General features: G+C 44.5%; 1 protein-coding gene across 1 annotated transcript in view; it reads left to right on the forward strand.

Annotated features, from left to right (window-relative positions):
* Positions 1 to 389: 389 nt before the first annotated feature.
* Positions 390 to 16,180, forward strand: part of cyp26b1 (cytochrome P450, family 26, subfamily b, polypeptide 1) — a 34,930-nt gene continuing 19,139 nt past the window's right edge. Inside the window, exon 1 of the mRNA XM_085350633.1 lies at positions 390 to 1,632. Within this exon, the coding sequence (XP_085206759.1) occupies positions 1,429 to 1,632 (204 nt within the window). The 5' untranslated portion in view covers positions 390 to 1,428. The remainder of the gene's footprint in view (positions 1,633 to 16,180) is intronic.

Here is a 16,180-nt window from a genome sequence, read left to right on the forward strand (position 1 = left end):
CTGCACGGAGACACAAGTCAGAACTGCGAGCCTTGTTCCCCCTCTCTCTCACTTTTCCTCCCGTTGGCACCCCGCCAGGTCCAGCACGCTCCGAGCCTCTTCTCCTCTTGCGCCGCTTGCTGCTCACTTTACACCACCCCTTCTCCTGAGAGGGGAGAGAGAGAGAATGGGAGGGAGGATGGAGAAGGGGGTGCCCCCGAAAGAGGTGGAGCCGAGCGGAGGGAGGGAGCAGGGGAGTCTCTCTGCCAACGCTGGAGTGAGGTAGAGTTGGGTTGGAGGGGGGCGACGGGAGCCCTTGGCCGCCTATTCGCCTTCCAGTTGCCTCCACACTATATAAACACTCATTGGTGCCTCTGGCTTGACGCACACACACTCCTTGCGCACGCATGCACAATACACACACTGAGGGTGACTTGTATAGGCAGCCAGAGAGCGAGAGAGAGAGGAGAGAGAGCGCTCTGAGAAACAGAAAGGTACACAGAGAGGAGAGTGGACGTCAGAAAGTAAGAGAAGGAGAAGGAGGACGGCAGCTCCTGAGCATCTCCTGCGCACCCACGCATCCCTGTACGCTCACGGATCTTAAACATTTCTACTCCTCGTGTTTGCGCCACAGAGACGTGACTTTTTAATGCAAAGACGCCTTTTGATTTTCTCTTTAAAAATTATTTGAAGGAGACGCGATTCCTGGAAGAGTTTTCGTTTATTTTTTTTCCTCTCTCACCTTAAACCAACTCTTTCCATCCCTCGAGAAGTTTTAAAAAGTAAAAAGCCCTCGTCAGTTCCAGGGCTCGGCTTCACTTTTTCCACGTTTCCCCGGGAGTCCCGGCGTTTGAAATACACGTGTCACCTTAGAGATCATTTTTTTCTTTTTCTTTCTTCAGCAATTTTTTCCATCTCCCTTTTTTATTTTTATTTTTAGTCAGTAATTCACAAACGAGACTAAAAATGATATTTCAAACATCAGGACAGACCCCAGCCAAGAGAATTCCGTGTCCTAAATGTTTCAATCATTAAAACAAAGCGAGTTTTAATAGTTTCACTTTCCCCCCCACACTTCATAAGCTGAGGCGTGATCCTGAAGACGCGGGGAGCTCACCTGTAGCGTCTCTGCCCAGTTCAGCCGAGCCTGATTCGCACCTCTGAGGCACAGAGACGCCACTTTGTGACTGTTTTAAAACACAGACCCACGAAATCAGAAAGAAACTTTACACACTTCATTCATTCTCAGAGCAGAGCAGCCGCTGCCTCCTGACACCTCCAGCGCGCGTAAAAAGAGCGCTGCGCTATTTTACGCAAAAAAGAACTTTGAAAGTTTGACGAAGATTTACTTTGCCCCCTTTTTGGAGCACAAAAGTTTCAGCGCATCTTTCTCCAAAGTTTCTGAAAGTCGACCCCAGTTCCGCAGAGATCACCGGGCTCTCCATCACCATGCTGTTCGACACTTTCGACATCGTCTCCGCTCTGGCCACTCTGGCCGCTTGCCTGGTGTCCATGGCCCTGCTCCTCGCCGTGTCCCAGCAACTGTGGCAGCTCCGTTGGACGGCCACGCGGGATAAAAACTGCAAGCTGCCCATGCCGAAAGGATCCATGGGCTTCCCCTTCATCGGCGAGACCTGCCACTGGCTCCTGCAGGTAAGAGCGCACTCTGGGCAGGGAGCGAGGGAGGGAGGGAGAGGGGATGAGTTTGGTGGAGGGAGACAGAATCTGGGTCAGCGCCGGTCTCCGTGTCTGTGAGGTGATATCAGTCTCATCTAATTATTTATTCCTCCCCAAAGATCGTTTTGCGCTTTTTTATTGACATCTTTAGTAATTTGTGCAAACATCTGCGCTTTTTTTTTACCAGCCACATTTTTGTTGTTTGCAAAAGGAGAAAACTCATTTAAAAAACACCAGAACGCAACTTTTTTGTTTTGTTTTTAAAGCCTCACACTCGTTCTTTTATAGCCTTTGTTAATTGGACTCCATATCCCATAATGCACAATGTTACATTAACTCAGAAACTCATAAATATCGAGATTCTAAAACAAAAAAACCCACAAAACTGATCTGCTGCTTCATCTCCATCCTGCGTGAATGGGATGCACAGTGAACACGCACACACAGAGGAGAATCAAAGAGTTTCGCTTCATCTTTTATTAGTTTACAGCCCTGTAATATCTCTCCCCGCACTCCAGCGGTGGCTCGCACAGACTCTTCTTTCCCCTCATTATCTCACACAGGAGCGCATCAGCCAGTCGCGGCGCGACGTCACAGTCTATTGATCACATCTGATACGGTGGCGAGTCCAGGCTGAGCCGTGGGGACTCATGTCTCTGACGGAGAAGGAGGACACTCGTGTCCACAAAGAGATTGTGTTTTGTGCTGATTGTTCGGAGAAGGAATGAGAAAAGGGAAGTTCTGTGTGAAAGGGTTAAATCGAGGGTAAAGTGCAGTCTCCGGACACGCTCTCCTCCTCCTCCTTTTCTTCTTCTTTTTTAAAATCTTGGTTGCATTCAGAAAGGTTCCCGACACGCCGCGTTTTCAGTAGATTGGTCAGAGATTCCTGCAGAAAAAAGGAAAGCCCTGCACCATGCGTAGTATTGATCCAGCTTACCGAAGGTTCGCTTAATCGGTGAGATGCTTCACAGTCTAAACCCCCCCCAGCATCCACCCTTATCAATAAAATTTGCAGATAATCTTAATGTTTGAGGCTAAAAACGAGACACTTGGACCAGTGAGTGATAGGAGATCAGGGTGCACATGAGTGCCGCTACTGAGGACTCCCGGGAGCGCGCCAGCTGAGGGGACAGCTAATAAAACAGAGAGAAGAAGAAGAGAGACAGGAGGGAAAGGGAAGCAAGGCTCGACGAGCGGAGGCACGTTGGCCGCGTGCGGGGCTTGAACTCGCGGTGCTCCTCTGCGTTACATCTGACACCGAGCGAGACGCGTTCCCGGAATGCAAGCGGGAACCACGGCCAAGTTTATGGTGAGGGGAGGGGGGAGGCATGTCAGTCAGAAGGAGGAATAAGAGGCTGTCTGTACTTATGAGGACCCCGCGTCCCCACAAGCAGGGCTCAGACCTGATTTATAACCTTAAAGTGAAGTTTTAGAACAGCGCAGTCAGGAGAGGTGGGCGGGTCGATCCTAATATCAATCGTATGCTGGTATTGGTTTAGGATCATTCTTGTGTTGCCTGTCATGCCCGTTTCATTTATAGCTTATAGCACATTTAAAGAACAGAAGTTGAGCCAAAGTGCTTCATAGGCAGGCACATTTACATTCAAGAAACACCAAATGCTGAAAGTTGTGTTTTGTTGTGTTAACTAACTATTGTGGAGAGTAAGAATCAGAGTGATTTTTTGGTTGGTAACAAGTGTTCGGAATTTGCAAATTTTTTACTATTCATCTCGTAAATCATGACTCGCTGCTCTCCTCTACGTGAGCTGCCTTCATCAAGTAGTAGTATCAGCACTGGTATCAGTAATACGTGTCCTGTGTTTACAGTAGCAGCCAGTGTACCAGGAGCCATTACAGACATCTTTTTGATTATAAGAAAAAGAAAGAAGGTGCATGCACTACAGTCTGTGTGTGTCCCGTGTCCAGTCCAAAGACTGTAGATAGAGGATGGATGTCTGTGACATCACTCACTGGCTGGTGAAATCCTGTCTGGAAGCCTCAGGTTGAGTACTTTGCCCGTCTCCAAGCCACAGGAGACTATACCACACCCATGCGCTAAGGAAGCCACGCCCCCAAGCATATTTTTCTCTAAATGGGAGCATAACAACACAACAAAGGCTGCACTGACGATGATTTGAAATGAACAATGAGGTCATAAACTGCCCAGGAAAGCGCTTAGTGAAGAAGCACTAGCACTGTTTTCCTATAGGTTTAATTAAAACTGACTTTGCCCCCTGCTGGCCATCAGACATAAAGCTGGCTTGCGGAGGTTGACTTTGTGCTACTTAGAACATTTTTGGGGGACTGCGTTACTGCGATGTAGTTTTTTGTTTTGCTCTTCTTCCTCCTAGAGATCAACCATACTTGTTGTGGTCATCTTCCTTCTACCAATCAGAGTTTGAGCTATGTGAGGCATCATCATCCAGAACTTCCTTCCTGTTTCAATGTTTGGTTTCTTTTTAAAGACTCAACTTTCTTTTTTTTGATCACTTGGGATCATAAGAACCAATTCATGCAGAGCAGAAGCAGCATTTGGAGGTTCTGAGCATTCTGTGTTAGCTCTGTCGTCGGTCGCTGCCCACTCCTCACACTTTAGCTACACACACAGTCACCATTTGGTAAATCTGCCTGTCTGCTGCTGAATTTTTTTTCTCACTATGAGAGCGTAAAAACAGTGAAGTTATGCGCATACACACATATACACATGGTATATTTTTACCCTGCACACACACGCAGCACATTTCTGTGACGGATCCATTTTAAAGCAATCTGCAGTTAGAAATAGTTCTGTGGTCACTCTGCCAGAGCCCTGTCTGCTCTCATTAGGAGCCTGAGCTTTCTGGAGCTACGGTGCCAAGCAGGAGCGCTACTGAGGCTTCACACACACACAAACACACATACAGGCACACAGAAATAATGTACTAATCTTTTTGCACATCGACATAAATGTTTTCCTGTGCACACACATATATGAAGAGAAAATATGGTACAAAAACCATAAGTGCATGTTGATTCTGAGTTACCTTTAAACATATAATTTATAACAAACTTTTATTTTTGAGTGAAGCTGTACGGCCGTAGACTTGTAGCATTTTTGTCTCACGTTAGATGATCTGGATACTTTGTTTTAATCACTCCACTCCTCACAATTTTTGCTGGATGCAAATGATCCCATTTCATCTTTTAAAGTTTTTTCTGAAATATTGTACGCATGTTGCTGGGTTTCTACTTGGTTGAAGTTCGTTAACAGTTACCTTCCACGACCACTAGGGGTCACCACACCACAAGGATCCCAAGAAAATATTTTGGTAGCTAAGAAGTGAATTCAAAAACATCGGAAACACCGATAAGTCGAACCAATGAAGTTTTTTAAATACATTTTTTTCCTCCTTTGACAAAACAAATCTACTGTTGCTAGGTAACCAGGTAAACCTTTCTTTTTTTCATGCAGTTTCTTTGGGTCAGAGCCTCATAACTTTTTCACACACACACAAACAAACCACACAAACATGTACATGGAGCAGCCTCACTGGACTGAATCTGGGTCAGATGAGAAGAAATGAACATGAGGCTCGCACACACAGAGTGGAAGGTCCAAATGTTTTGTGTCGTCATTTTTGGCTTGCATAATTGGTCAAAAATAGCAACCAGCAGCTCAGATGGAGCTACATCAACACACACACACACACACACACACACACACACACACACACACACACTAATGAGGTACCCTCTGCCTGCCTTCTTCTGTCTATTCGGCTGTGATGAAGTGTAAATGACGGTGGCCAGAGTAATGACAATCCTGCAGCCCAAACACTCTCTCGCGGCTCACAGTGACGACAGCCTCCCTCCTTTTACAGCTTGCGCCTTCTTCTTCTTCTGCACCTGCACTGTTGTCTTCTTCTATGGTGGTACGGCTACAGATCCTCGGCAGGTGATGGCTGTTTCTGTTGATGGTATTTGGTGTCATCAGGTGTTTGTGTTCTTTGATGACTTGAACCCAACCTTTTCATATAGTCAACTTTTACAACATCCCAAGCAGCCTTTAAAAGCAACTTTTAATTCTTGTTTGCAGATAAATGCAGGAAAAAGCCACCAAAATTGAGAAGTGTTCATCAGCCGTGCAGAGTTGGAAGGTTTGACTAACAAGGCTACTTTAGTTTCTTCCTCACAGCCCAAACACGTGCACGTTTGGGTTTACCGGTCATTCCTAAATGGTCCTAAATGTTGGCCCTGCGACGGACTGGCGACTTATCTGGGGTTTATCTCGCTTTGGCTTCGTCTGGCAATCCTCACCTGGATAAGTGCTTAAGAAGCTACATGGATGACACTGATGCTCGGTCAGGTCCATATTGTCTCACTGCAGCCCGCTGTGCAGCGTTTTTCAGTGTGCCAGCATACCCTTTGGCTTGGTGAGGACAAATAAGTAAATACAGAAGTCTGAAGTAGGAGGTGGATGTGGAGGAAAACCTTCAGCATGACGAAGCATCACTGGGCAAGATACTGAGTTTCCACTGATGCATTCATCAGAATGTGAGTGTGAAAGGATGAATGAAGGCTGTAGTAAGAAAGCGCTTTGGTAAATGGACTGATTCATATGCAGTGCTTCTCTGTTCTACCTGAGCACTCAAAGCCCTTTGTACAACATGCCTTATTCACCAATTCGTACAAGCACTTTTTTCATTTTTTTCTAGAGCAACCTGTTACCTTACTTAAGGATGTTTCAGCATATCTAGACATGGATCGAACCGCCAACCTTCCAATTAGCAGATGACCTGGTTTTACCTCCTGAGCTGCAGCCAATCCCAAACAGAGCAGAAAAGAATTATATAAATACGGCTCCTTTTGTTGCTTTGTCGCTGGCGTTAGGGAAAAGGTCAGTGTTTGGGTTTAGACGCCTCTTTTCTCAGCGTTGAACAAAACTTACGTATCTCCTCTTCAATAAGCTTATTCTTCATTTGCCTAATCGGCATGGTGGTCATTTCACGGTGTGTGTACCAGCAACCATGCTATCTATTCACGGCTGTGCCAGGCATGTGGGGGGATGTGTCATGTTGTCTGCTGGAGCAATACATGAAGCTTCTGGCTCCTGACCGAACGTCAGCATGTAAGGAGCTGGAAGTGAGGACGCACAACATGCTGGATTTAAAAAAAATCAAATGCAATGAAACTTAAAAAAAGATTGTTGTTAAAAAAACAATGTTTCCTAAACTTTTTTAAAATTGGGAACAATTGTACAAATTTTAACAGAGATTCACAGATCTTGACAAATTGTCATCATAAAACTCTAAATTCAGTCGTATACGACGCAAGATTCTCTCATGCCGACGGCAGACGACCACCTCGAAGCTCCTCTGCCTCGTAGTGCATGTGAGGCCTTTTGTTTTTTAGCCGAATTGCTCCTTTAAGCAGCTCAGACAGAGGGGGGATTGTGAGGACTGGTGGCTTCATCTATAGTAGGTTCCATTACTGCGGTCCAGCCCGCTGTGTGCTGCATAGCTGTGGTTACACAGTCCTGAGGCGCGCGCACACACACACACACACACACACACACACACACACACACACACACACACACACACACACACACACACTCAGAGTCTTTCCATTTGCTGTGTTGGTCTGTGTGTGCATAAAGTCATATAACATGCAGCAGGCGCACATATAGAGTACGATGATGTAGCACACATGCAAAGACACAATTAATTGGCCACACATGCACAGCAGTGTGTGAGCACACACAGATCATGTGTGGCGTGGCAGGGAGCTGGCAAGTGCATGTTCACTGGGTAAGAGATACATAGTTCACTGAGCGGACACAGGGGGTAAAAGTGTTAACATTCAAGGCAGGACCCTTGAACCGCCGAGGACGCTTCTTCTTCTCACACCCCGCTAAACTGTGTTCAAGCTCCTCTCTGTTTTTCGTTGTATTTTTTTCCCCGTTTTTTCAATTTTCTTAAATTTAACAATGAAAAAAAACCTCCTGTCACCGTCTAGTGTAAATATAGTCGACTTTACATTTTAAGTGCATTTAATGATCCTCTGCGTGATTCGTTATATAATTCCCCCCCCCCAGCTTTTCAGACCCGTAGTGCTGCTTCCCTGCAGCCTTCTGTTTTTTATCTTCTTCAAATATCTGAGGCATTTCTAACTTTCTGGATTTCAGTTTTTCAAAAATAGCCTCACCTAATTTTTTCCCCACTCTTTCTCTGCTGTCTCCTCGAGCCTTTGCTTCTCTACGTCTTGCCATTTTCTTGTTTTCCCCCAGTCAATAATGACATTTTTCATCACTATTTTTCTTCTTCCCTTTTCCCCCCTCACTCTTACATCCATCCATCCATCCATCCATGCCCTCCTCCTCCCTCCTCTTGTACAGATTAGCAGGAGGTACTGGCAGCAGGTCCCTTGCCCCTTCTTTCACCCCGAGAACACACTGCTCCCTCCTTCAACACTCTTGTCCTGGGCCGAGTATAGAGGCCAGTGTTAATCTCCCTTTCTCAATGAGTGTGCGTGTGTGTGTGTGTCACAGAGAGCTCGAGTTTTTAAAAGATCAGGAAGTTTTTTCATTCTCTTATTTTCTCATTGTTAAAAAATTGGCTGCACAACTCCCACCAAAGAGCTCAATGCTTGCTGCATTGTTCACAACGCTTTCCCCACTTTTTGTCAAGCGTCACGGAAGAAATCAGGAAGTTGCTCCTAAAAAACAGACGAGCACAGCATTGTAGCAAACGCTAAAAGTGTTAGGAACTATTTTCAGCAGCGGCTTGATCTACAGTTGGTGCTATAATGAGTATTTGGTGCTTGTAAATGGGACCAAGTCAAGCAGATCTTTCCAGAAGAAGATAGAGAAGCAGTGCAAACAAGATCCTGTTTGGGTTCCAGTCGCAGCATCCGAAGTCAAGTTCAGGCTCAGAGGTCGCAGAGGTTGCAGGAGAAAAGTGGCCTGATGCCTCCTGTAAAAACCTTCCATTACTCAGCGAAATGAGAGTTAACTCTCTGGACAACAATGGAGGAACAGGACGTGTCAGATGGCAGCTGCTAGGAGGATCAAGTCCTTGTTGGTTTTGGTCATTTAGAAGGAAAAAGAGGGAATATCAGCTGAAGGATATTGGTGGACTTTCACACGGTGTCTGTGTTGGCTTGTAGTTGGGGTGCGTCTGTGTGTCAGGGTATTAGCTCGGGTCCCCGGGGTTAGCGCTTAGAGAGTTTTAAACAACCATAATCTCCCTTTCTATAATGTCCCCGGGTCAGGGGCCAAGCCTCTCCCTCTCTCTCCCACCCGCTCCCTCTCTCTCCTGCTCGCTCGCTCTATTCTCCTCGTTTTTTGGCTGAACTATCCGTAGCCCTTTTTTCCTTAATCCGTCCTTTTTGAAACGAGCACCCATCCCGATCTCCCCGCCTCCTCCGCCACGCTCAGTCCCCTTTCACACTTTCTCCCTCCTTCTTTAACCCCCCCACCTTCATTCTTTATCTTTCCTCCTCTCCTCTTACCTTAGTTTCCTTCCTTCTCTTCTTTCTTCCACCCCACTCCCCTCATTCCTAACCCTTCTTCTTCTCCTCCTCCTCCTCTCGGTGTCTCTCTCTGATGTGGTGGCGTGACTGCAAAGGGACGGGGGTTCATTGTCAAGTTGAGGACCTATCGCACCATTCAAACGCACAAACCCCCCCTCGCACACACACACTGGCTCCTTGGTATCTCTGGCACCAGCTGAATGATTGACAGTTGAAAAGAGAGAAGGAATTCCCTTGCAGCCTTTGACCTCGTTTCCTCTGCCTCGCACTTCCACAGTTATTCTCGCAGCATTTTCACTTTTCATTTTTTAACCTTTGATTTAGATAAAAGTGGGTTTTTTGTATGTGTCTGTGTGTTTCCAGACTATATATTCTCCCCTTCCTATCAGTCAAGCATCATACGGACAGAGATCTTGTGGATGTTTTTGCTTCTTCGCCTGTGACTTTTGTGGGTTTTAGATTCTCTTTTTCTCACTTCTAGTAACGTTAGCGCATCAAGCTAACCGTGAGCTACCTCACATCGCTTCATGTCGTCATTTGCGTCTTAAAGGTTGCCTTTTAACAAACTGCAAAGACTTGAAGAGGAGGGTGAAGGCCGGCACTCAGTACCTGTCATTTCTTCAGTTAGAGGGAATTAAACTCGTTGTTTCCTCGTACATTTGTTTCGCTTGCTTCCTCTTTAGCACCGATGTACAACCGTACTGCAGTTTCACTGTGCCTGTGTACAAACATGTGCAAAGACAATAAAGAGTTAAAGTCTGATGGATATCCATTCCTCTCAGAAATTACAGCACAGATAAATGCAAGCGCAACGCTTAAGACAACCACACATTTACATTTTAACGAGAAACGCCACCGACAGAGTCCAACACAATGACAGCAGCACGCACGCACCTCAGAAAGCGTGACCCGTCCCTCCCCAGCCCTACACCACCGAGGCAATGTCCTACATTTTGATTGGCTCCATTTTAGCAAAGTGAACACACATGCACGTTTCACAGGGATTTTGGGGTTACAAAAAAAAGCTACAAGGGCAGAAAACGGTAATTCGTGAATGCACGAAGACAATGAGAACAATCGTAGCTCTGTCCATCACACGATCGATGCTGTGACAAACCTAACATGTACAGTTTGCTTTCATTTTTAAGAAATATCGATACTGAAATTTCTGACTATATTATTACTGACGTGTCTCACGTCCCATACAAACATACTCTTTGTTGGAAACCAGCCGCCTCGAATGTGTTGAAAGGAGCCGTGATTAAAAGCGTCAAACAAACAAAACAACCGAGCAACCGCAAAACCAGAATACGGTAAAAAGGAGGCGAGGCTGAAGCCGGATGTGGTCAACAAGTTCAATCTGAGCTTTCTTAAGTTTGTTAGATGTAAGGTTAATATTCAAGTTATTATATTTAACTTACATTTTTAAATTAAAAACAAAAGCCAAACAGCTTCTTTTGATAAGTATTTAAAATAACGACTCGCGTTGGTAAATGTACTGCTTTACTACAAATTGTTTTTTCCGAAGTAAAATGTTTTCTGTCAATGTCACTGTGTAAAATATAATATTTTGGGGCTCATACTCGGCTTTCTTGTAAAATGTTAGTGCACGCACCTCGATTAAAGAAAACGTTTAAAGCATTTTAAAGTGTGAGCCTGCTAATTCACACAAAGCTGTAAAGTGACTGGAGTTTGATGTGAAAAAAACGACTTTTTAACCATTAATTTAGAAACTATAAAGATTTTTTTAAAACACGGATGCGTTTAAATCACAGAAAATAAATGCAAAGCAAGAATTTAGACCAAAGTCTTCAGGATGCACTCTTTCTTCCTGGTAATTTAGCAGGAAATGTCAGAAAACAACACTCTTACGAGCACGTCTAAATCGGAGTATAGCGTCTGTGTATGTCGACTGCATCGTGTGCACTTTACACCGAGTTAATAAGTCAAACATTTTCATTCAAGGAAACCTTCAACTGCTCTGGGAATGCCTTGAAAAAGATAGATGTAATTTATATATTTGATAGATCCCCCAAAACATCAAGTTTGGGTTCACTCCCTGAAGTTAATTTGAAATATTTGCTGTTGTTATATCAGCTGCTTTCTCTCTTTACACAGTAAAGCTTCCATCTCCCTCATTTTTTTCTGCAGCTGGTAAAAAATCTTCCCCGGGTTTGTTGGTGAATTTCCTACAACTGTCTGTTTCTCTACTCCGTCTAACCATCACCCCAATATTTATATTTCATAGACTCTCTAAATATACACACTTATACACAGACACACTTACTCTCACTGTCTCTGGTCAGCGAGCCAGTGTGTGTCTGTGTGTGTGTGTGTGTGGGGATTGATCTGAGTAAACATAATTAGCTGTGTTTTTTTGTCTTGCCCTAATAAAAGACTCATTTGTTAGACATTTCCACTGCACTACAAAGAGGACATTTATAAGCCCGGGCCCAGGTTCGCCCCCAGGCCAACCCCAACAGAACAGACGGGGGTATTTTTAGCACGGCCGGCGTGCTAGCAGGGTTTGCCGGGACAGTGTGTGTGAGTGAGTGTGTGTGTGTGTAAGAGAGAGAGAAAAGAAGGGAAACTGAGATTTTTTGACATCTTTTGTGATTGTGCTGGTTTTTGTGAGAAATTCTGTTGAAATGTGAGTGTGTAGCTCTCCTTTATTGAGAAAAAAAATCTGATAAAAGCACTCTAGAGAAGCGGACACTGACGGCTACGAGAACGCTGTCCAGACTGTAGTCACGCACAGACAATCTTTCAAGGCCATTCCTTTAGTCTGTCCCCTTCCCATTGTGTGTATAAAACCTTTAACCCTCCTATTTTAACCCTCCTTTAACCACACCTCAGGGTCCAGCTTGAAGCTGTGTTCGCCTGTCTAAACCTAACGACAGCGTTTTTGTTCTTATCTTAAAGTGAACGGGGAGTTTATGGGTGAGACCGATGGAAAAAAGCGTGTGGAAAAAAGCATCAATTTTTAAATTCTTTTAAGTCGAGAAAAGTTTTGTTTTTGAAGGAAACCCACTTCTTCCTTTCAAATCCAGAACAGGGAGAATGGCTGAAAATGTCGGTGTACAGGTTGTTACAACGAGAAGATCGACGGGAATTTCACTGACCACACACACAGACTAGTGTGCATAAAATTTTGTTGATTATTATGATAAAAACACCTCCGCCAGATTCCCTTCTTTTTAGAAAAGATGTTCCCCTGAAATAATCGATCCACATGATAAATGTCTGTAACAAAATGCAATCAGCCCGCTGCCACCAAACCGCAAAAGTCACGAAACCTTCATATCGAGAGTTTTGGATTCAAACAGCTTGTCAAGGTCTAGAAATATTTTAAACTGCTTGCATCGCCATGGCAACTGTAATAAATTAGAATTATTAATGACACTGTGAACCAGTTTGGGTCCAGGCCCCACCGCTGCTGTTTATTCCATATTATTATATACAACGAACAACAGCAAAAGCGCCGTTATTTTGTTCTTAAGAGTCAGAGTAGAATGCACTTCAGACATTTTGCAGAATTAAGTGAAGCCACACACACACATGCACCTTTATTTGTTGTCCATTTGCTAAATGCATGGAGCTAATATGCAGTAAAGTTCAAATAGGAATTAATTTAAACCAAAAGAAACAAATTTAACCCACTTAAAATGATCTGCGAGAAGTCAAATAAAGGACCTGAATTTATTTTAAATACCTAAAAAAAAGAAAAAGTGGCCAGTGGTTATTTATACTTGTTAAAATCAACTGTGAATGTTTTCGAGGCCATGCTCGCTGGTATTAGCTGTGTTATCTAATCACAGCAGGCTACTTATAGCAGATCCAAAATAAAATCTACATGTCGTCAGTTTTGTTGCTTTTCATAAAGCATCCAACTGGCGTACGGCGTTGCAGGTAATTGCAGGAATTTCTTTCAGCTTGTGCTGGAAAACCTTCACAAAGTCGGCCGCCGTTCAACAGTGAAGCGGCGGCAGGGGTGTGATTGCACCCTGAGCTCTCTGACTTGATTCCAGTGTTATTCACAGCTTCTGACTGCACGGTGCTGGAAAATAAAAATAAAATTAAATAAAACCCGTTTTCGGCTCCCATAGCCAGCTTGTACTTCCCCCAGTTGCTATGTAACAAGAAAAAAAAACTTTATGCCCACTGTCATTAAGAGAAACCTCTTTATGGTTTTCAGCTCACATCAGAGTTTGTTGCCTGTGACCTCGATGGTAAAATCAGCCGTTATGTTGTGGGACCAATTTTGGTTTGGGGTTTTTTGTGTGTGAGTGTTTACAGCGACGGCTGCTTCGCCTCGCCAGAGTTTGGAGGGAAAGAGTGTTTGAACCAATCAGGGTGATTGCAGACGCGACGGCTACGTTTACAAATCTGTGTGTGCGTGTGCACAGTTATGTACGTGTTCTCCTGCAGAAGAACTGTGGCGTCATTACATCACAACTTTCCATGCTTGCTCCCTGTGTGTGTGTGTTGGGCCAGTTTTGAGAGCGGCGGGGAGGTTGTGGGGTTAGGGAGGGATGGGGTGGGGGTACGGGGGCTGTACACTTCTCACCTTTTAAGCTAAATGTCACCCAGACCACACCCCTGGCGCATGCTCACACTCAAGCACACACACACTTCTTTCTTGCAGAGAATCTGACAGAAGAAAACCTTCAGCATTTGCCAAAATGTGTGCGAGTTTCTAAAAAGAAAACACAGAGAAATGGAAAGAGAAGTCGTAACGCACAGAACGCACAAAAAAAGTACACAATCGTCCCAATCTGATGCTGTATCTCGGAGGGTGAAAGGGAGCCTTGTCTGGCTGCCTGAGGAACTCCCTTTGAATTGGACTGTGTGTGCGTGTGTGTGTGTGTCAGCAGGCCTGCCAGGCAGACATACTAAACCACTCTACATCCATGTGGCAGCAAAATGTAGCTTGGAAAACAACCCTGCTCTAACACACACATTTACGCACTCAAACACACACACACACACACACCCTGAGGGCTCTAGAGGCCAGCCGGTCGACCTGGTGTGTGTGTTTGTTAATGTGTGTGTGCTGCAGTGAAAACAGGAAGTGTACAGGAGCTGTGAAAACAGCTCGGGCCAACGGTTTGTACCCAGACACATCGACAGAGAGAAAAAGAAACCCCCAAAATTTGCAAAGGTGCATGAATGAATGAATGGATGCGGCTTCAAAAATAGACTCTTTAAAGACAACTCAGTCCCAGCTACACTGAAACTGGATGGTTTCTACAGTTTTCAGCCGACTATCAGGTGGACGACATCGACCAGGAATCAGGCAGCTGTCGGACAGCTTTGCAGGATAAAACCCAGTGTGAATAAAATAACGCCAGCACCTCGAGCTCGAGTGAACACTCTGAAACACGGCAGGGTGGGACAGTGGGGCGTGAGGAGCTTGAATGCTAATTAACAGGATTTTTCATCTATAAAAGCAGTCTGGCAATCAGAGTTTTCAAAGCAGCACGAAAACAGCAGCCAGACGTACAGAGAGGGCAAAAGCATCTGTGCTCAATTTAGGTCGACTTCACACAGAGAAACCTTAGCATGTCAGCTACGTTGCGATGACGAGAGAAAGAAATGAATGACTGATATTAATAAGCAGTCATGAAGGAAGAAGGAAGCTTCAATCACCTCTTGATCGTCATTGGTTGCTGTTCAGCAGGTGCTTTGCGTCGCATCTTTATCCTCTGCCACAGAAACCGTTTGAGTCTTGTTTGTCTTTCTGATGTCAAAAAACGATTTAATTACAACTCTTATTTCCAGCTTATATTTGGTGATATGGTAATGGAAAGCAGCAGCAGGAACCAATTACACAACGGAGATGTAAGAGGTGGTATGAAAAGGAGGTGCTGGGGGTGGAGGTGGGTTGAAATGTGGCTTGCAGAAGGAGCATTGATACATAGCACGTCTGGATGTGTACAAGGACATCGTGTAAAAGGCTCAGCTTAGCTTCTTGGCCTGCCTGAACTAACACCGTGCTGAGCTGTAGGACTCAAAATGACATGGCTGTTAGTTTCTGCAAAAATGACTCAGTTTTACTGCAGCAACTTCATCGTGGGTGGAAACTGGGATTGAAACTGGTCTGTTACCAGTCTTTAGGAGTAGGAGCTTCACCTGCGTGTCAGCTGTGTTCGTTTAGGGTCGTGGGTTTTCCTGCAAAGATGTAAATCCAAGGAGTACTGGCAAAAGCATGCTGAATACAGCACACTATGGAATAGAGCAGCATAACAGAGCAGCTGACAGTAGCTGCTTTTTTCAAAGGGGCTCCATACACAAAGTGCATCACTTTGGTGCTGATGGTTGGTAGCCTTCTGGTTGCCTAGGTAACCCTCTAATATTTTTACAAACCCTGCCACATGGCTATCGACGGCATACTTCACTTGAATTCTATTCCATCAATTGACCCACTTCATGTCACCAGTGGTTATTTTACCCACCTTCGCTTCAAGCTGTTTAATATGATTTGGTGTCTCCGCCTTCAAGATATATTTCATTTGTGGTTGAAGGTGGAGTCCACCAGTTTTTTGCTAGTTGTGAGAGGTAATACAAAAGAACCAGCTAATTAAAAACCGATATCCCTCTTATTAGTTGATGGTAATTTTGGAGGGGTTCAGTTTTATCCGGCTCATTCTTCTAAATACGTGAAAGACCATATAAAGTTTTGAGATTGCATTTATTACATTGCCTCTTTTAGCCCCCTTCAAAGTCTTTATCTATTCCCATGGTTGTCCCCCGCACGCTGCTCAAACACAAGTGAGCAATATGTCTCTGATAATTAGACATGTCTTTAACATGTACCAGTGTGTTTGGAGCTGAACCTTTCATAGGGACTAAAAGCAGGAATATCTCAGCCTCTGGTAATTTATTCTCTTAAAATGTGTGACTTTATAAACATGCACTACTAATTCCACTGAGTTCCCCTTTACAAACATCTATGCACCGAATGTAAAACACTTATTTACACCCAACCAGAGACACACACACTTTTTAAAGT

This window comes from Diplotaxodon limnothrissa, linkage group LG3 (assembly GCF_057381915.1).
Source record: "Diplotaxodon limnothrissa isolate DT_005_m linkage group LG3, D_limnothrissa_male_GT1.1, whole genome shotgun sequence".
In the NCBI taxonomy this organism is placed as follows: domain Eukaryota; kingdom Metazoa; phylum Chordata; class Actinopteri; order Cichliformes; family Cichlidae; genus Diplotaxodon; species Diplotaxodon limnothrissa.